General features: G+C 41.9%; 1 protein-coding gene across 1 annotated transcript in view; it reads right to left on the bottom strand.

Moving 5' to 3' along the window:
• The window catches only part of LOC124712380, a 167,957-nt gene that overhangs the window by 25,872 nt on the left and 120,780 nt on the right, over positions 1–21,305 (bottom strand). Inside the window, exons 7-8 of the mRNA XM_047242676.1 lie at positions 11,172–11,601; positions 3,812–3,864 (exon numbers count right to left, since the gene is read on the bottom strand). Of these exons, the coding sequence (XP_047098632.1) occupies positions 3,812–3,864; positions 11,172–11,601 (483 nt within the window). The remainder of the gene's footprint in view (positions 1–3,811; positions 3,865–11,171; positions 11,602–21,305) is intronic.

Raw genomic sequence — 21,305 nt, forward strand, 5'->3', positions numbered from 1 at the left:
TCAGATATAATAGAAGTGATATCTGGCATTCTCCAAGGAAGTGCTACAGGGCCTCTTCTATTCCTAATCTATATAAAATATTTAGGAGACCATCTGAGCAGCCCTCTTAGATTGTTTACAGACGATGAGCGTCATTTACCACCTCATAAATTCATCATAAGATCAAAAACAATTGCAACAGGATTTAGACAAGATATCTGTATGATGTGGTAAGTGGCAACTGGCTCTACAGGAAAAGCGTGAAGTCAGCCACATCAGTACTATAATGAATCCGTTAAATTTTGGTTACCTGATAAATTACACAAATCAAAAGGCTAGCAGTTCTCCTCAATACTTAGAGATTACAATTACAAACAACTGAAACGTGGAACAATCACATCGGTAAGTTTGTGCGGTAAGCAAACCGAAGATTGTGTTTATTGGCAGAGGAATTAGAAGATGCAACAGAACTAAAAAAATGAGACTGCTTGCACTACACTTGTCCAGCCTCTCCTGCAGTGTTGTCGCAGGGTATGGTATCCACATCAAAAAGGATTATATATAATATCGCAGTGCCTGTGTTATTCTGATTACAATGTAAAGTTCATGCGACTACAGAGATTATTCCTCTGAAACAGGACAAGCAACTGCATCTGGCTCAGGATCTTTATCAACAGCAGATAGCATCTGAAACATGATTGTCAAATGAACCTGGGAGGCATGTCAATCATAACCCCCTTGCAAAAGTCTTTCTCTGCCTATTGCACTTTGGAAAGACCTCTCACTCAATCAAAGGCAAGCGGTCAACCTCAGTGTGGGCACTAACCGCAGCAGCCACTTTAGTAGACTGATCAGGAAAACATGTGACATGCTGCACCTCCCTTGGATCCGGGTATCCCCCCCCCCCCCCCCCCCACACACACACAGTGACATCCATTGGCATAAACCACAAGCTGCATGACCAATACCAGCGCCGTCTGAAGCTGTGAACAAAGGGTCGCTGACTCAGCCTGCATCTGACCACAGCATTCACAACAACTATCCATACTGACTGTGTCTCACACACACAAAAAACTGCAAGAATTTACTAATTAAACAACTAAGCACACACGTAAATGAAAATAAATTGTGTATAGTTAAAGGGTTGTACAAATATTTCAGAAACAATTACTTTACTCTTCTGTGGTGGTGTTAAAACAGGAGCTGCCACAATTCAGAATGAATAACTGTCTTTCTTTTATCAAGGGACGATACGGCGCAATTCATTGACATATTTTATACCATTTCATGATGTTCAGCATGCATATAACCTGTGTTTTTATATATTATGACAAAGATGTTTGTTGATTAGTTATCACACCTGAAGACAGCAATAAATGGTCAAAACTGATAATGTGAATACTGCAATAATTAGGAGATACTGACGTAACAAATGTTCATACAAATCTGCACGGCTTCATTGCATATCTGTTTAAACAGCTAACTGATACCAATCCTTTGGGTCCTATGGAGACTGAGCTTTTTTATTCCATATAATGTTTTGTACAAGAAGTTTTAGTTGCTGTTTTATATTGTTAATGTGTGTGCAACAAATTACTTCATTTCAATCAGAAAATAGCTGTAATTTGCTCTGCTGTTTGCAGAAAATGATTATGAAATAGTTACAATGTCTGAAATAAATAGAAATAGATACAATGCTCAACATGTTGGAAGGAAGTAAGGAAGATTGAATCACGAAGTTCCTTTTATGACAAGTTCAAATGGTTCAAATGGCTCTAAGCATTATGGGACTTAACATCTGAGGTCAACAGTCCCCTAGACTTAGAACTACTTAAACCTAACTAACCTAAGGACATCACACACATCCATGCCCGAGGCAGGATTCAAACCTGCGACGGTAGCAGCAGCACGGTTCCGGACTGAAGTGCCTAGAACCACTCGGTCACAACGGCCGGCCTATGACAAGTTCACTTAAGCCAGATCATTAGAGATTTGGACTGGATAGGTGCAGGGCAGGAAACTGTGACCTTATTCAAATGAAATAACCTGCTTTTGTCTTACTGTGTTTTAGGGAGACAGCAGAAAACTTCTCTGTATGGCAGACTGCATATTCAACCCTGCTCCTCCACTGCCTTACTGCATCTGGATAAGAAACCAGTGGAAAAACTAGAGGTCAATTACAATGCCCATATTCAGTGTCAACTCTGATTGAATGTCTACAAATATCTATGACTGAGAACGTGTTACAAAACACCTTTTCAAAAAATATTCAGGAGTCGACTGACTGCAATCAACATTTCAACACCCCACTACACAGAAATATTACCAATGCACAAGTCATTACCAACTGCCGTCACAGGAACAACTTAAGTGCGGTTTGCATACCCAGAAAGGAAAGCTTGTGTATCAAGCATTAAGAATGTTCGATTCTTCTTCTTCTTCTTCTTCTTCTTCTTCTTCCTCTCTCTCTCTCTCTCTCTCGCTCTCTCTCTCGCTCTCTCTCTCTCTCTCTCTCTCTCTCTCTCTCACTCACTCTCTCACTGTGTGTGCGGATGGGTGGGTGGGTGTGCGTGCACTTGCGTGGGGGGCATATGATCAGAAGAAAAGGAAATTACCCATCAAAACCTGCATCAAAAGAAACAGAGTCTGAAACAAAAAGGGTAAAAGGATAGTATTATTGTTTTACACTTCTTGTTTTACACCTTGCAGTCAAACCTTGTGTCTGTATACTTTCTCACACCTGTGCAAAATACCCCTCCCTGTTCCACATCTGTTGAAGAATTCAACCCACGTTTCCTAGAAGACAGCGCCTCCATTATGACATTGCAAATTAAAAAAGCTTTCCAGCGCCTGGACTAGAAAAAAAAGAGATTACAGAAAGAATTGTCTCTGACACCTACCTAGAAGTACAGCAGCCTAAGTGCATCCTAAATCCTTCTCCTATTATTGTACAATGAGGTTGTCCTGTATGTTTTGGATCATTTTCTGTGCCACACATTACCCATAGCACTTGTAGGGTCATTGAAAGAATCAGAACCCACATGAAATTTCTTTCCTTAATAATGTATGCTTCAGCACCTTAAAGATCCCATGGCATTTTACAGTCAGTACAGTAAACTTCTGCAAAGTCAAAACTTGTAGATGTAGTCAGGTAGGACTGCTGAGCAACCTAGTGTGTCTTCTTGTTTTGAGCCATCTATGTACACTGTGGTACATTGCCATGTTTATCTAAAATATAATTTAAAAATATGACTTAAAAGTTATATTCTACACATGATGATGTGCTAACCATGTGCCACGCCGGACATCCAATGATGTCACGGGACAACATGGGAGTCAGTCAGTAACATGTGATCCCCCTAATCTGATCTTGTGGGGTGTGCTGTCAGAATAAGAAGATAACAGCCCAAAAGATAATATCGGGTGTAGAACTTTGGATGAAGTCAAGCACAGGGTCAATAATTCCTGTTTCTGTCATAGAACTTAGTAATTCAAATGGTTAATCTGATAAAACAGAAATAAACTGGTATGCTGAAACAAAAAAATATAAACAAAATACATTAACACATTGCAACATCTGTGAGTAAGTGGGAAACGATGAAAATTCATGGAAAGTATACGTTTCCTGCTACCTTTATTTACATGTACATTTTTTTAATTTATGAAAACCTTTTAAAAGATAACTGAAATATGTATCTAACCATGTTACATTTGGTTGCAACACATTTTTACAAAAAATGAAACCTCTCCTCCTCCACTGATTTTGTTCTCTAATATACATAGCTTTTTTTTCATATTTTGCACGAAAAATGTTTAAACCAAAACTACTTACAGCTGATGACTCCTTTCCTGAAGCCTTTGTGTAGCTACCTCTCACCATTTCACCTGAAACAAAAGAAAATGTGCTACATAAAACACACAATGCATTTCTTCACAACCTCTGTAATAACTTTGAATAACAATGAAGATCCTGCACGCATGCATAAAAATATTCTGCATCAAAAAAATATGAGGTTCATTCAAATGAAACCTGGTCAGTGCATCTACCTTTGCCTTAAACGTGAGGTGGCACCACGTAACTGTAGGTATGATGGCGCAATCTATTGGTAGAGAGACTGACGTGTGCACACTGTTTGGTGTTGCATTGTGCTAGTGTGGTTTCGCGCCGAAGAAAAGATGGTCACACAAGTTATCGTCCACTACTGAACATGCAGGTGAGTAAACAGGAACAACGAGAAGTCATCACACCGGGAATGGTTGCGGAAGTGAATGCTTTTAGTCTTGGACTCCTGCAGAATAGCCATGGATGAAATCCATCAGTTAATGGTTATTGCCTTAGGCACCACCTACACCAAAATGCATCAACACTTGAACTTTCGAAAAATCTGTGTGCAGTGGGTTCCCCACCAACTGACCACTGAACAGCACAATAATCGAATGGCGCTGTCTTCGAGTCATCTGCAACGTTGTCATGAGGAGGAATACGGCTTCCTGTCATATATTGTTACAGGTGATGAAACATGTCACCATTTTGAACCGGAAAGCAAGCGTCAGAGCAAGCAGTAGAAACCTGCAACTTCGCCACCTCCAAAGAAATCCAAGGCCACACACACCAGTTCTGGTAAGGTCCTTTTTTGACCACAAGGACCCACTCCTTGTCGACTTCCTGGAACGGGGAACCACCATCAATGCCCAGCGTTATCAAGCCACTCTACAGAACCTTAGATGAGCCATCAAGTCAAAATGCCGAGGCATGTTGTCCAATGGCGTCATCCTCCTGCATGATAAACATGAGAATTGATCACAAAAAGTTGGTCAGCACCTCCAATCACATAAAGCCTCCCATTCTATAAAAAAAAAAGGCACAAAAGTTGCAGTGGTTTCAGTGGAAAATGCTGGAACATCCACCGTACAGTCCGACCTTTTTCCGTGTGACTTTCATGTGTTTGGATCTCTAAAACAAGCTATTCGTGGATATTGATTTGCAATGGACAACAAAGCTTGTGACTGGCTCCAGGCCTGGATCTGACAGCAGCCTACTAGCTTTCTTCAAGGATGGTGTCAACCAACTAGTGTCGCAATGGGATAAATGTGCCTACAGTTTTGGCGGCCATTTTTGAGTAATGTGTACTACATTTTTGAGTTAATAAAATCGTTACCGTTACTTTACACTAGAGACCAGGTTTCATTTGAATGCCCCTTATATATCACCTGAACTGAAAAACTTTATAGCGTTCCATAAATTTACAATAACAGATGATATTTACGTTTCTCAGATCTTTGAGAGGAGTGAATCCTTCTGTTACGGCATCACAGTATGTTGAAAGCATTTCATAAAGGAAACAATTTTTAATGTGTATGTTAATTCCCCTCTTTCCAAATAATAAATTTTCTTCTCGGTATGAGTAACCTACTAATGCCTGAAAAGTTATACCTGAATAGACATTTTACATTTCTGACAGTTAATAATTACATAACCATAAAATGGTACACAGTTTTATATTTATGTTGATTAAACCTGATGTACCGGATTTTGACAACATAATATCAACAACTTGATATAAACACTTACTTAACAGAAATTCTAGTCCAACTTATTTGTAATAGTATCATATTTTTGTCTGATAGTGTTACAAGTTGCCACCATGTTTCTGATAATTAAAGTGTTGCACAATCACATCCAAAAGCTGCTCATGTTACTGCTGTGCCTTACAGTGCTGCTGTACATCATATAATGTTCAAGGATATTATCACAGTTGAGTCGTAAAACAAGATACTCCACTAACATAAACAATTGCCAGATACTTTAAACTAGTCAAGCTAGGATAAAAATTTGGGTGACGAACATGGGTAACAGTAGATGTTTCTCAAAACAATTTACGGAATGGTATCTTTTCTTTATCACAGTCTCAATTCACAAGGGACGTCTGAGGGTCTTGCAAGAAGTTCTGCGCCACAATTAACAACTGAATGAAAGTACCCTGGCAAGTTCAAAATCATCTGAAGAGTACAAATGGGAAATCTAAGTGCCAAATCTATAATTGTCAGTAAAATGAAAAAAATAAAAAAAACAATGTATCTCTGTTTGTACATAGTTGATCTGATCCAAAAAAACTCAGAAGGTATTCCAATACCACAGAATTACTCTACTCTCCATATAAAAAAGACAAATTGGAAAATAAATATTTTATTAGAAATAAGTCTTTACAAGACAGTCTTTACACTTTCATTTTTGCAAAGAAGAAAACAGCAACCAGTCTCTGTGTATTATTAACACTGCCACAATATATATGCAGAGGAATCAATATGTTGGTTGACTTTTCCAGGAATGTTCATTCTTGGAACTTTAACAGTAGACCATACAGTTATGCAGAACACCTCTCTTGTAGTGTCTGCCGTTGGAGTTGAGTGAGAATCTCTGCAATGCTTTCATGCTTACTATATGAACATGGAATGTGTTCTTTGGATTTTCTCTATTTCCTCTATCAATCCTATCTGGTACAGATCCCAGATTGATGTGCAATATTCAAATATTGATTGAACAAGTGTTTTATAAACTACTATCTTTGTTGACGGGCTACATTTCCTAAGGATTCTTCCAATCAATCTCAGTCTGATATTTGCCTTGCCTGTGATTAATTTTATGTGGTTGTCCCACTTAAAACTGTCCCATATACATACTCCTGGATATTTTATGGAAGTAATTCCTTCCAGCGTTTGTTCTGCAATCGTGTAATCATCGAGTAAAAGTTCTCTCTGCCTGTATATTGATAAAACGTTACATTTGTTGATATGAACATTTTCCATATCAACTTTTGATCTGACATTTTGAAGGGGGGGGGGACAGGGCTTCTGCTGGACATTCACACCATTCTCACAATTCTCACACAATATTTTGATGGCATAACTTGCTGTCTTCTTCAGGTGCTTTCTCAGGAGGTAAGCGGGAACAACACAAACATCCGGCTAAGTCCCGTTTTTTTTCAAAATGTCAACAGAGTGCCGGAAAGCCTGAAGAACTTTCGATCAATTTGTCACCCACTCACCAATGTCAAGTGAAGGCTGCAATGACGAAGTGAGATGTACTAAGTAAAAATGAGAAAAAATGTGTAAGGCACCTCTTCAATGCGGAATTTGTGAATCACACCCTACGCAAACAATTGCTGAACAAAATCTTTCACAGAAAAGAAATCTTTTTCTGAATATAAGTATCCAACAAAGCTGAATTTGAGAGCAAATATAAAGAAATAGGTAGTATTTCACTCAAAAAGGAACTTGTGTATGAAGAATGTACATTTACCACTCATTACTCACAGCAGCTGAATACTGAGCTGATTATGGATATCTCTAAACCAGCAGAAATAAATGATGTTGAGTACAAATTCAGTAATCTGTTAACCTGTTGATATCATCCTGTTCCATTTAAAACACCTGTATGCCAAAAAACAAGCATGTTGTTCTAAAGCTATAAGAAAACGTGGAAAATACCCTGAAATAGTATTTCAATGATGATTGGGAATTTGGACAGTTTCACTGGCTACCTTCTGTGCTGCTGTGACTGATACACTATATGATCAAAAGTACATGGACACCTGGCTGAAAATGACTTACGAGTTCGTGGCGCCCTCCATCAGTAATGCTGGAATTCAATATAGTGTTGGCCCACCCTTAGCGTTGATGACAGCTGCCACTCTTGCAGGTATACATTCAATCCGGTTCTGGAAGATTTCTTTGGAAATGGCAGACCATTCTTCATGGAGTCCTGCACTGAGGAGAGGTATCGATGTCGGTCTGTGAGGCCTGGCATGAAGTCAGCATTCCAAAACATCCCAAAGGTGTTCAATAGACTTCAGGTCCGGACTCTGTGCAGGCCAGTCCATTACAGGGATGTCATTGTTGTGCAACCACTCCGCCAAAGGCCGTCCATAACAAACACGTGCTCAGTCCTGTTTTGAAAGACACAATCACCATCCCCAAATTGCTCTTCAACGGTGGGAAGCAAGGAGGTGCTTAAAACCCTGTGATAGTGCCATGCGAAACAACAAGGGGTGCACAAGGCCCCCTCCATGAAAAACACGACTACACAATAACACCACTACCTCCGAATTTTACTGTTGACACTACACACGCTGCAAGATGACATTCACCGGGCTTCGCCATACCCACATCCTGCCAGTGGATCGCCACATTGCGTATCATGATTTGTCTCTCAACACAATGTTTTTTCATTGTTCAATCGTCCAATGTTTACGCTCCTTACACCAAGCGAGGCATCATTTGGCATTTACCGGCGTGACATGTGGCTTATGAACAGCCCCTCAACCATGAAATCCATGTTTTCTCACCTCCCACCTAACTGTCATAGTACTTGCAGTGGACCCTGATACAGTCTGGAATACCTGTGTGATAGATAGATGTTGCCTATTACACATTACGACCCTCTTCAACTGTCGGGAGTCTCTGTGAGTCAACAGACAAGATCGGCTTCTATGCTTTTGTGCTATACATGTCCCTTCAAATTTCCACTTCAGTATCACATCGGGAACAGTGGACCTAGGGATGTTTAGGAGTGTGGAAATCTCGCATACAGATGTATGACATAAGTGACATCCAATCACCTGACCACGTTCGAAGTCCACGAGTTCCGCGGAGCACCACATTCTGCTCTCTCACAATGTCTAATGACTACTGAGGTCACTGATATGGAGTACCTGGCAGTAGGTGGCACCTAATATGAAAAACATATGTTTTTTGGGGTGTCCGGATACTTTTGATCACATAGTGTATTGACTTCACTTGTCAGTCTACACATCACTGAAAAATTGAAGAGAAAACTCAGATGGTAAATATTAACACTCTGATTTTTTCTTTCACCATCTAAAACACGTGCACATTAAGAAGTGCAATCACCATGTATCTTATGTTGTGTAGACCAAGGCCCTTGATTCAGTTCATTATGATTTGAGCCCAAAAGACACCAGAAATACAAAGAATCAACTGTTATCTTTATGTCAAAACTGAAGTCATCAGGATAATTTCTTTTACAAGGGAAATATTCCTGGGGAACTCATTATTCCCTTTGTGATTCTGCTTGATCTTAAATCCTCTGTCAACACTATTGAAAGAAAACAGAAATTGGTGCAAAAAGAGAAACCATAACTGTATTATTCATTTATTGCACATATATCATGTTATATAAGCTGCAATCTTTGATAACAGGAATAAAAAATTTACTGACAATATCAACATATCACTTAGATTCTCGAAACATGACACACTGTTAATACTCACAAAGGCCAACAAGTAGAAATAGCAAATGATAAAGTTGAGATTACTGATGATTTGGTACTGGGATAGAAATATAAATATTTATGAGTACAACAAAAAATGAGAATTGATCACAAAAAGTTGGTAAGCACCTCCAATCACATAAAGCCTTCCATTCTATAAAAAAAGGCACAAATCACTTACTGGGAAATCTCAAATCAATTCCTATCCCTCTTACCCTTGGTATCCTCCTTGTTACCATCACTGCAACATCAATTAACACACGTATCTCTCTCTCTCTCTCTCTCTCACACACACACACACACACACACACACACACACACACACACTTCACAGCCGTAAAAACACTACCTCTCCCAGGGGCCAACTGAATGTCTTCCTAAAACCTCATTTACTGTCATCCTAGCTAAGTTAAACGACCCAGAACTACTTCATTTTTCACTTCTAATGATCAGGCCCACAAACAAATCAGATATATTGCTATAGGAACCAGGAAGGTCCCATCCTGTGCTAACCTTCCCATAGGTCATATGGAACACAACCAACAACCAGCTTAGAGACAGAATTGATGACACTTTCTGCAGGACCTGACCATCATTTTTCAGGGCCATGCTCAAGCACATACAGTGCAAGCTGTTACCGATTTGATTGACTGACGGGACTGCGAAGTGCTATACCACCTACTGCAAACCCCTGACTTCAGCCCTCGTGTGTTCAACTCAATTTCTAAACTGAAGGAAATGCTTCACAGTATTCGCTTCAGAACAGCTACAAATTTGTCAGGCAATAGACCACACTGCTAGAAATGTCAACACAAATGGCACTGCTAAGAGTATCCTACGACTTCCACATCACTGGCAACGGGCTATACACAATGCTGGTGACTACTTTGCAGGTCAATAAAATTTTGAAACATGTATCTATTCTGTATGAGCTGTAAATAAATGGTTGCCACTATTAAAGTTGGGAACAGCCTTGCCACAGTGGATACACTGGTTCCTGTGAGATCACCAACGTTAAGCGCTGTTGGGCGTGGTCGGCACTTTGATGGGTGACCATCCGGACTGCCATGCGCTGCTGCCATTTTTCAGGGTGCACTCAGCCTCATGATGCCAACTGAGGAGCTTCTTGACCGAATAGTAGCGGCTTCGGTCAAGAATACCATCATAATGACCGGGAGAGTGGTGTGCTGACCCCACGCCCCTCCTATCTGCATCCTCCTCTGAGGATGACATGGTGGTCGGATGGTCCTGGGAGGCCACTCAAGGCCTGAAGATGGAGTGTACTATTAAAGTTCCAACCCTCTTATTAACATTCACTGTAAACGTGATGTTCTCTTATATTATCGTAACAAAAGCACAATATTACTTTTATTGGAAGAAATACTTTCTATCATCATTTATTAGGAAGTTGAGGTTTGACAACAGTTTACAGATTCCCAAACGAGAGCTGTTGCAGGGGTGAGGGAGTCCATATAAAGAAATAACTACCTGGTTTGTCTGAACAGTATTAAATGAACCAGCAGTTCAAAGTGTAACACTAACAGCACTCACAATCTGAACACATGCATTATTTCAGATCTATAGAAACCTTCACAATGCAACAATTAACTTGTTGTGAATTTAGCCAACTGATGCGTGGTGTGTAGACAAATTTAGTAGCTTGGAGACTTACTAAGTTTTGAGTTAATGCTCTTCTTCTAGCTTAACAACACACTGTCCCACTCATAACCACAATGTGGTAGTTAGTATGAAAGTGTGTACTTAAACCAGACGATGAGCAGTAGCTCAGAATGTATTAAAGTTCATTTGCTGCTACCAGTGTAAGTACCCATGAACCACTCATCAATAGAACCAATTTGCAACATGAAATCTTTCATGTGTCATTACTATGAATAGTCTTACCTGTACCGGCTGCACGCACTTGAACTCTTTGCACTTCACTGTTCCTTTTATCAAGGATACAACCATTCACTACATCAGTTTTTGTATTTGAGCAGCCTGAATTTCCTCCTGAGAATTTAACAATGGTTCTAAGTTCACCAAAAACTCTATGGTTTGTTGCCGTAGCAGGGGATAAATCAGGCTGACTGGTTTGCGCTACTGGTGTCTGTTCAGTGACAGACTGCTCATTTGGACACACTGAATGTGGCTGACTGTTTGTTGATGAGGTGTTCTCATTTAAGGCTTCGGGCAGATTCTGTAATGATCGGACAGATTCCACAACTATAACATCATCACCATCACTATTATCATCATCAATGACGACTTCTGCTGGTCCACAATCAATCTCTACTGGTGGCAACTCACAATCAATCTCTACTGGTGTCAGCTCCTGGAATAACAAAGATTATTTGTTTGAACAATAACAAAACAACACAAGTATAATAACTGAAATATGAATAAGCATTAAGGGAAAAATAAATTGTCCTGTTACATTTAAGAGCTCTACTACTGAATCAAAACCCATATGAAAATTAGAATGCAGAACAGAAAATTATTTCTAAAATACTATTTATCAGCTAAAGACTCAAACCATACTGAAAGAAAACTGACTCCAAGCTATTTGCTTTTTTTGACAACTTAATGCATTTAACAAACATCAATATATTGTCTTTAAAATCATCATCATCATCATCATCAAAATCATCATTGTCATCATCGTCAACAACGTTTGGACCTTGATTCAATGGGAGCAAGATGGATATACAAGGTAACTGAGCTGTAGCAGCTTTTCTTTATCTTTGGCACTGGTCATGTGTTGGCTCTTCCATTTGGCTTGTCTCTACTGTGGCATGACTGGCTGTGTGAAGCTTTAATGGACATGCTACAATGGTCATTAGTTCAGTCAATTTGCAGTGAGGTTGGAGAGAGTTATGGGGATGACTAGGATAGGACAGTACACCTGCATGCCAAGTGGCTACACAATTGTGGCTGGGGCCAGCAGTCAGCATTGATGCAGGGCGGGGTCACTAGTGGATTGGCATGATGGAGAAGCTGGATAGGTGAATGGGACATTGCAATGTGAGACCTTGGTGTAGCAGAAATGAGGTTGGCAGTGTCCACAGTGGAAACTGTGGCTGTCGATGGCCAGTTTACACCTACGAACGATCATTTCACGTCCTGTGGCATCGTGCGGTCTGCTTGCTGCTGCTGCCGACTGCATCTGTTCCTGCAGGTGAGCTGTTTGCTGCTATAAGTACTGTGCCACAAACTATTAAGTTGTTGTTGGTCCATTTCCTGCTAGAAACCTTACTGTGCTGTGATTGCACTGCCTTACTGTTCTAGTTCAACAGTGCCCAAATTCTGTCTACTTAAACCAGCTGGTTGTGCCTGCTGATGAGGTCAGTGTTAACAGTTGTGCCTTTGAAGTGGTTTGGCAATCATTGTGGAAGGCATGTACTATCAGGGTGTTCGTGTGTGAACCCAGAACAAGTTCCCACTAACAGTAATTCTGTCATTATTTCTAAACTGCTTTCAATTCATAGTTCCCCACTATAATCTACATCTATATCCATACTCTGCAAGCCACCTGACGGTGTAAGACTCCAAAGATATCTGCTTCACCTTACAGCAAATTGGTGGTGCTTAGGCTAGTCAGTTTCTTAATTATCTACAGCTTCCATGAATTGTCTTATGTAATTAACTACCGATCTGCTGCCTGCTCTGCTTGTGTTGATTTTGGTTGGTGTCTCAGCATGTAGCGCCATACTTAGCAGTGAATTTATTTATTTATTTATTTATTTATTTATATGTTGCACAGTGGGACTTATTTTGCCTGAGTCGTGTTGGGCACTGCCTCATACACTGTCATCGTCCTGTGCAGTCATGAGAGCCTGTGATCTCTGAAGGGTGCCACAACGGAATCCCACCATAATTGACGTATGTGTATGATGTTAAGAAAGTGCTTTCTTTTTTACATTATAGATTGAAAGTGATACTTTTTTTTTTAACTGAAAGAGTACAGAGTTCTGATTATTCTGGGCCCATCTGGATGGAGGTTTGATAAATTAACCTGTTGCCTAAATGATTTTGAGCTTAGCAATTTTCATTAATTAAATTTTTAAATTGTGGTTTGTTTAAAGCACCCCTTTTTGGAGGGGTTTGTTGAATCCAGTGTTAGTAAAGATCCCTCAGTGTTGTCCAAAGTACTAGGGCTGCAGGGCGAGGTTGAGGCCTTACAACTTCAAAAGTTAAAATCATCAAACAGTTACTTGCTGTTGGTGTCATCTGTCCTTCTGTCTTTCCTATATTTCTGGTTCCTAAGCCTCATTGGGAGGGGTTTAGACCTGTAATTGATTACCAGGTGTTAAATCAGATGTGCTGGAATCTGTCCCATTCCTGTAATTACACAACTACTTTACATGGTTTGTGGGGAGACCAAGGTATTTACAGTTCTGGGCTTACACCGGGCCTACTATCAGATCCCTTAAGTAGAATAGCCGAAGCCTGTAATGCCGTTCTGAACCAACTACAACCTTTTGGAATTTAATAAGGTCCCTTTTGGGCTGGCCACAGGTGCGGCAATCTTGTCGCATCTATTGCGTTCAGTTTGAGGGGACTTTAAGTCCAAGTTTGTTTTCAACTACTTGGACAATGTAGACATGTACAGCACTAGTTTCATAGAGCATCTTGACCACACCTGCCCAGTGTTTGGGCACCTGTGGTAAGTAGGTCTGACTGTTAAACCCATCAAAGTAACCTTTGCCTGGAATGAGATATCCTTTTTAGGAAACATCATGTCTCAAAAATGGGTCACCATCAACCACAGCTGGACCCAGGCTAGTCATTCGTTTCCAGTCCACAAAGGCAAGAAGGCCATCATTCGTTTTAAAGGAATGGTGAATTTCTTTCAAAAGTTCACACCAAATTTCACCCAGATAGCGGCTCCTATTAACCAATTACGTAGGATGAGCAAAAAACTTGAATGGTGTGAATCTCAACAAGCTGTCTTTAATACAGCAAAACCTCCTGTAAGCATGGCACTGGAATTAGGGATCCCTGATTTTAACTGCCCGTTCATCATTCAAACTGACACTTTCTATGTCGGGTTGGTGGCTGTTCTATTACAAGGCAAGGATGGAGAGAGAAGGTTGCATACACATCATGGGTGTTGTCGCCAGCTGAAACCCTATTTTCAGTATTTTAACAGAAAGCATTGACCACAATGTTTGCACTAGAAGAATATTAGTTTTATTCGGAACATCATGGGTTTGGCTTGGAAACTGACAACCAGGCCCTGAGCTGTGTGTTGCCTCGGCCACGCAAGACGGGGAGCATAGAACAGTGGGCAGTACAGTTCTCCGCTTTCCAGTTGGATGTTTGCCATAAAGGGAGGTAGAACCAAATTGCCAATACATTGAGCAGAATGTTTCAAGTGGACAATGTGGGTGAGGAGCCCAAGGCTAACGGGCAGCTTGACTTCAACATGGGAATCCTGACCAAGATTCTGCCCATGTTTGCCAGTCTCAAAAAAGAATAACAACAAGACCTAAAACTGCAATTTGTTTATAAGAAGTTGAAAGCTGGGGGAACTGTTCCAGGATGTCCCCTGGAAAAAGGTTTCTTGTGTTTCTGATCCAAGGAGGATGTGGGATCCAAATCTGTGCATCCTGCACCTAATCCCCTGAGTGTTTAGATATTTCCATCATTCCTTGTGCGGAGATCATTCGAGGTTCCATAAAATGTGGCTTACAGTGAGGCAGAAGTTGACCTGGAGAGGTCTGGACCAGAATGTTCGTGGGCTGGTCACTCAATCTGAACAATGCAAGGTGGGTAGATCTGACAGTGGCCCTAGGAGGGGTTTTCTGCAATCAACCTCCGAGTTTCAACCAATGGACTAACTCAATATTGATTACTTGAGGCCCTTGTCCTGTCTCCAAAGAGGAAAACATTTTGTCTTGGTTGTGTTCAACACCATCACTAGATTTGTCTGGTTGATCCCTAGCAGTGGCACCACTGCCGCTATTAGCATCGAACATCGTGAGATAATTTCTGCCAGTTTTGGATCCCAAAAACCTTCGTTAGTGATAATGTACCAGCCTTCATGTCTAAAGAGTTCAAGCAGTTCTGTTTTGATCAGAGGATACTGCATATTTACCATTCCGGATCCTAGAGGTAATGAGACTTCTTGTTGAATTGGCTATCTTTTGCCTTCAATACCACCAATTACGAAGCCCACAAGACCACTCCTGCAAAGTTCATAAAATTCTCCACTGGCCAATTAATGGAGGTTTTCACAGAGGGCAGGGAGGTTCCATGAAGGACTGAGAGGCTCTGCGGAGGTGGCGAGGCTCTGTGGAAAGGGTGAGGCTCTGCGGAGAAGGTGAGAGGGCCGAGGCTCCGTGGAGGGGTTGAGGCTCCGTGGAGGGGCCAACGCTCCACAGATGGGCAGAGGCTCTGTGTAAGGTCAGAGGTTCTGTGGACGGCAGGAAAGGGGGGTGGGGGGTGGGGGGGTGCGAGGGGGTGGGTGCCAGGGACTAAGGGGATGACTTTGTGTTTGCCTTCCGCACCTATTTCCATGTTTCTCTCACCATTCTCGCAAAATCACGGACTGCACCTTCTTGCCTTAATCATGTCAAATGGTAATGGCATTGTCATGCCATATAATACCTTGTATCAACATAATCCCGTATTAATGTGGGCCTTTGTATTATACAACATGACAGACGAGAGATATCTGTCTTAGTCATTATGGTGTCAATTTGCATAGTAGTTTGCCATTCTTTTGATTTTTCAATGCAACTATTCTGTCCTAGCAATCATCTGACAGACCAAGAAAAGTGAATTTGTTGCCCCAACACGGAGAAATTTTATTGACATATTCTTGAGGATGTATACAACACATGATCACATAAGCAGAGTGATACACATATGAGTACAGTCAACAGAGCATGCACAACGTCAGTGACAGTACCGTGTATACCCTCCTTTTGCAGCAATGCAGGTTGAAATTCTCCCGTGGAGACGATCGTAGAGGTGCAGAATGTAGCTTGTGGAATGGTCTGCCATGCAATTTTCACCTGGTGCTTCAGTTGGGCCACAGTTCATGCCAGATGTGCAGTCTGCACAAGATGATGTTTCATCCAGTCCCAAACATGCTCAATGGGGGACAGATCCGGGGGTTGTGCTGGCCAGGGTAGTTGACATACACCTTCAAGAGCATGCTGAGTGGCACAGGATACATGTGGTCACGCATTATCCTGTTGGAAAAGCACACCACCTTGTGGTTCATGAACAGTAGCATAATGGGTTGGATGATGGTTTGAATGTATCACGCACTGTTCAATGTTCCCTCAATGATCGCCAGAGGAGTACGGCCAGTGTAGGATATCGCTCCCCACACCATGGTGCCTGGTGTTGGCCCTTTGTACCTCAGTCATATACACTCCTGATTTTGGTACTCACCCGCACGACGCTACACACACGTACAACCATCATTGGCACCAATACAGAAGTGACTCTTCGTCACTGAAGATGACACGTCTCCATCTGTCCTCCTATAAATGCCTATCGTGACACCCCTGGAGGCGGGCTGAACGATGTTGTGGCATGAGCGGAAGACAACTTAACGGTTCGTGGGACCGCAGCCCTGCTTCACTGTCCGTAGGTTGTTGCGAAGTGACGATGCGGTCCATTATGGCACTTCGTAGGATGCGACGGTCTCAGTGTGCATCTGTGCGTCGCCACTGTCTGGACCCTGGTCAACAGCATGTGCACCTTCTGCTGACCACTGGCGACAACATCGATGCATTGTGGAGACCTCACGCTCCAAGTCTTGCGCAATTCTGAGGTACGTCCACATGGCCTCCAACAGGCCCACTACATGTCCTGCCAGCATGCTAAAAATGTTGCAGACACAGACAGAATTCCATACGCCACGGCAAACTCGCTGCCACTGGCTAAGGCAGTGACCAACCGCGAGACAACTAGCAACATTCCATGGCCAATAGTGTGGTTCCTGGTGTGTCAGCAGTGCTGCACGTTTGATCATCGCATGCACTACCATCTCATAATGTACAGTGCAAGTATGGTGGGTATTATTCACTTGTGTCAATGCGTTTGTTTTTCGTTTTCCACAAGTGTATTATTGTCAACACAAAAATAATTTCCCATGGTACTCCAATTAAGCATCAATGTGTTTGTTTTTCAATTCCAGGAGTGTATTATTGTTAACACAAAAAAATTCCCCACTGGACTCCAATTAAATGGTTTTTACATATCCATTCCAATCATTTCAAGGAGCTTCAAAAAAGTATCTTTAATGGTATTCATCTATCACAGGTTGCACAGTGTGCACACTGCACACAATTTCTAAAAATACTGATCCATATCTCCCTTTTTTCCCTTTCACCAACATCTCTCAGCCATCCTTTGCTTTGTTGCTCTGTCCCCTCCATGAGTGATCAACAGATGATAACGCACCTCTCTCACAACTTTCTCCTTTAACTTAGCAGCAACCACTGCCGGTGGTCCTATTCCGCTCACCTTACACAGCAGACCATCACACATGCTGCACTGCAGTTTCGTTTTGTGTAGCTTGTAGTCATTGACAGTGTTCTGCACAGCTTGCCCTCCAGCTAGGCCATGATCCATTACTTGTATTGCTGCTACTTTTCTGCTCAAATCATCTGCATTTCAGTGTTCTTTCCCTGGCTTTTGCACTGCTAGATAGTCGAACTCACTGAGTATTAATGCCCATCTTCTTAGTATGTTGGAAAGGTCTTTCTACCCCAATAACCATTTCAAAGTGACAAGATCAGACTCTACTTTAAATTTCTTATCATAAAGATAACACAAAAATATGTGACTCCACATACAAGGCTAAGTATCTCTTTCCCTATGGTAGAATAGTTTTTCTCTGCTCTATTAAGTTGTCTTAATGTAAAAGCCACAGGATGCCCCTTGCTGCTCACTTCTTGTCACAGAACACACCAAGTGTCGTCAGATGTGTTACACAACAGTATAAACTCCTGCTGAAAATCTAGAAAAATTAAAACTCGATTTGATGGTAAAACATTTTTAACTCTTCCCACACACAATGACATTCCTCTGTCCACAAATATTTTATACCTTTCTTCAAAAATCTGTGTTAGTGGTCACTATGTATCACCAAACACCCCCCCCCCCCCCCCCCCACACATGAATTTCCTATAATAGTTAGAGCACCCCAAAAGCAATTGTAGCTCTTTACATAACTTAGGAACTGGGAAATATGTTACCACCTGCACAAGTCTTCAATTCATTCCTACTCCTGCTCTGCCAAGCACGTGCTCCAAGTACCCTACTTCCTCCAGAGCAAAATAACATTTTTCCGTATGTGCAACCTGCATCCTTTTAAAATACTTCTCTCAGCTGTTGCCTATGTTCTTCCACGTCTTTTGAGCATACATGCACAGATGAATTAGACCGATTATCAATGGTAGCCATGATTTTGGCTATGGGGTATGTGTCTGTCACTGTCTTACTATCAAGGTGATGGTAATCACAGCAAAACCTGTACTTCTCAGAATCATCCTAATACTTGAAGGCATCACCACAATTCCTGACCACCTTGGACTACCGATCCCTTCTTTATCTTATAATACAACTGCTGGTTGATAAACTCATACATAATAAGTTGTAAATACTGAGGAATCCAATATGGTTTACGGTACACTAGTGCCTCACTTCCTGCCAAAATTCGGCGCTGAGTAATAGTTCTCAATGACCACAGACCCTCAAGAAAAAACAGATTTTTTAACTCAAATAATAACTCCTCTATTTGCACTCTCTCTAGTGTCTTTATATGCTCCAACTTCTTACATAATGCAGTGTTAGCAGCAGCTCATTGTGTACACCCTCCCTGCACAAAGCCGCCTTCTCTGAAACGTCCAAACTTATTCCCTGCATCCCCTTCACCATCTTCACCAGTTCAGCTCCAAAATTATCCAGATTCATATGTACTATGTTCTCACAACTACTCTTCTGTAGTACAAAACTCTTAACAGAACAATTCACTGAATCCAAAACAACATTCCGTTCCAGCATCTCTATTATACTTATGTGGTTTATAACTACATTATGAAAAGGAAAGTTGCTACTCACCATGTAGTGGAGATACTGAGGGGCAGATAGGCACAACACAAAGACTGTCACAAATAAATTTTCGGCTAGCAAGTCCTTCATCAAAAATAGACAACACACACAAACACATAGGCGCATGTGCTTGCGCACAAATGTAACTCACACGTACATCACTGCAGTCTCTGGTAACTGCGAGTAGCAGCAGCGCCAGTGCGTGATGGGAGTGGCGACTGGTTAGTGGTTGGGAGGAGGCTGGGGCGGGGAGGGGAACAAAAATAGAGTAGGAGTGGGGGACATGAAGTGCTGCTAGGGAGCACGCAGAGCCGAGGTGGAGAGAGTATAGGGCAGCTATGTGCAGTTGGGAGGTAGGATGGGGGGCAGGAGAGATGTAGGAGGGGGGGGGGGGGAGGGGGGGGGGAGTCGGTAGCAGAAAAGGAGAGAAGTAAGAAGACTGGGTGGAATGGTGGAATGAGGGCTGTGTACTGCTTTAATGGATACAGGAAAGATGCTGGTTGGTTGAGAACAATCGCTAACGAAGGTTGAGGCCAGAAGGGTTATGGGAAAGTTCCCACCTGAGAAAATCAGAAAAGCTGGTATCGGTGGGAACGATCCATACAGCACAGGTGGTGAAGCAGTCATTGAAATGAAGAATGTCATGTTGAGCACTGTGTTCAGCAACAGGGTGGTTCAGGTATTTCTTGGCCACTGTTTGTCGGTGGTCATTCATGGGGACAGACAGCTTTTTGCTTGCCATGCCTACATAGAATGCAGCACAGCAGTAGCTGCTTAGCTTGTAGATCATGACTGGTTTCACAGGTAGCCCTGCCTTTGGGATAGGTGATGTTTGTGACTGGACTGGAGTAGATGGTGGTGAGAGGATGTATGGGACAGGTCTGGCATTTAGGTCTACTAAAGGGATATGAGCCATGAGGTAAGGGGTTGGGGACATGATTTTGGTAGGGATGGATGAATATATTGTGTAGGTTCGATGGACGGTGAAATACCACTGGGAGGGGGGGGGGGGGGGGGGTGTTTGCTGGACAGGACATTTCTCATTTCAAGGCACTACAAGAGGTAGTCAAAACCCTGGCAGAGAATGTAATTCAATTGCTCCAGTCTTGGGTGATACTGAGTTAGGTGGGGAATGCTCCTCTGTGGCCGGATGGTGGGACTTTGGGAGATGGTGGAAGGCTAGAAAGATATGGTGTGCAACATCCAGAGACACTGCACATCACCACAGATTCAATGACCAAGGATGACTAGGCCGTATTGAAGGGACTTCTTGGTATGGAACGGGTGGCAGCTGTTGAAGTTGGAGATATTGCTGGTGGTTAGTAGGTTGATATGGAAAGAGGTACTGATGTAGCCATCTTTGAGGTGGAGGTCAACATGTAGGAAGATGGCTTGTTGGGTTGAGTAGGACCAGGTACAAAAAAAAATTAAAAATAAAAAAAATAAAAATAAAATGGGGGAGTAGCTGTTGAGGTTCTGGAGGAATGTGGATAGGGTGTTCTCACCCTAAATCTCAATCACAAAGATGTCATCAGTGAACCTGAATCAGGTGAGAGGTTTTGGATTCTGGGTGTTTAGGAACGATTCCTCTAGGTTGGCATAGGATGGTGCCATGTGGGTGCCCACAGCCGTACCACGGATTTGTTTGTAGGTGACGCCTTCAAAGGAGAAGTAACTGGGGTTGAGGATATATAGTTGGTCATGGCGACTGGGAAGGAGATTGTTGGTTTGGGTTCTGACGGGTTTTGGAAAAGGTAGTCTTCAATAGTAATAGGACCATGGGCATTACAGATGTTAGTGTAAAGGGAGGTGGCATCAATAGTGACAAGCATGGCACCATTTGGTAAAGGAACAGGAACTGTACGGAGTCAGTAAATGGTTGGTATCTTTTATATAGAAGGGTACGTTCTGGGTAATAGGTTGAAGGTGTTGGTCTATAAGAGCAGAGATTCTCTCAGTGGG

The sequence above is a fragment of the Schistocerca piceifrons genome, chromosome 8, assembly GCF_021461385.2.
Source record: "Schistocerca piceifrons isolate TAMUIC-IGC-003096 chromosome 8, iqSchPice1.1, whole genome shotgun sequence".
Lineage (NCBI taxonomy): Eukaryota > Metazoa > Arthropoda > Insecta > Orthoptera > Acrididae > Schistocerca > Schistocerca piceifrons.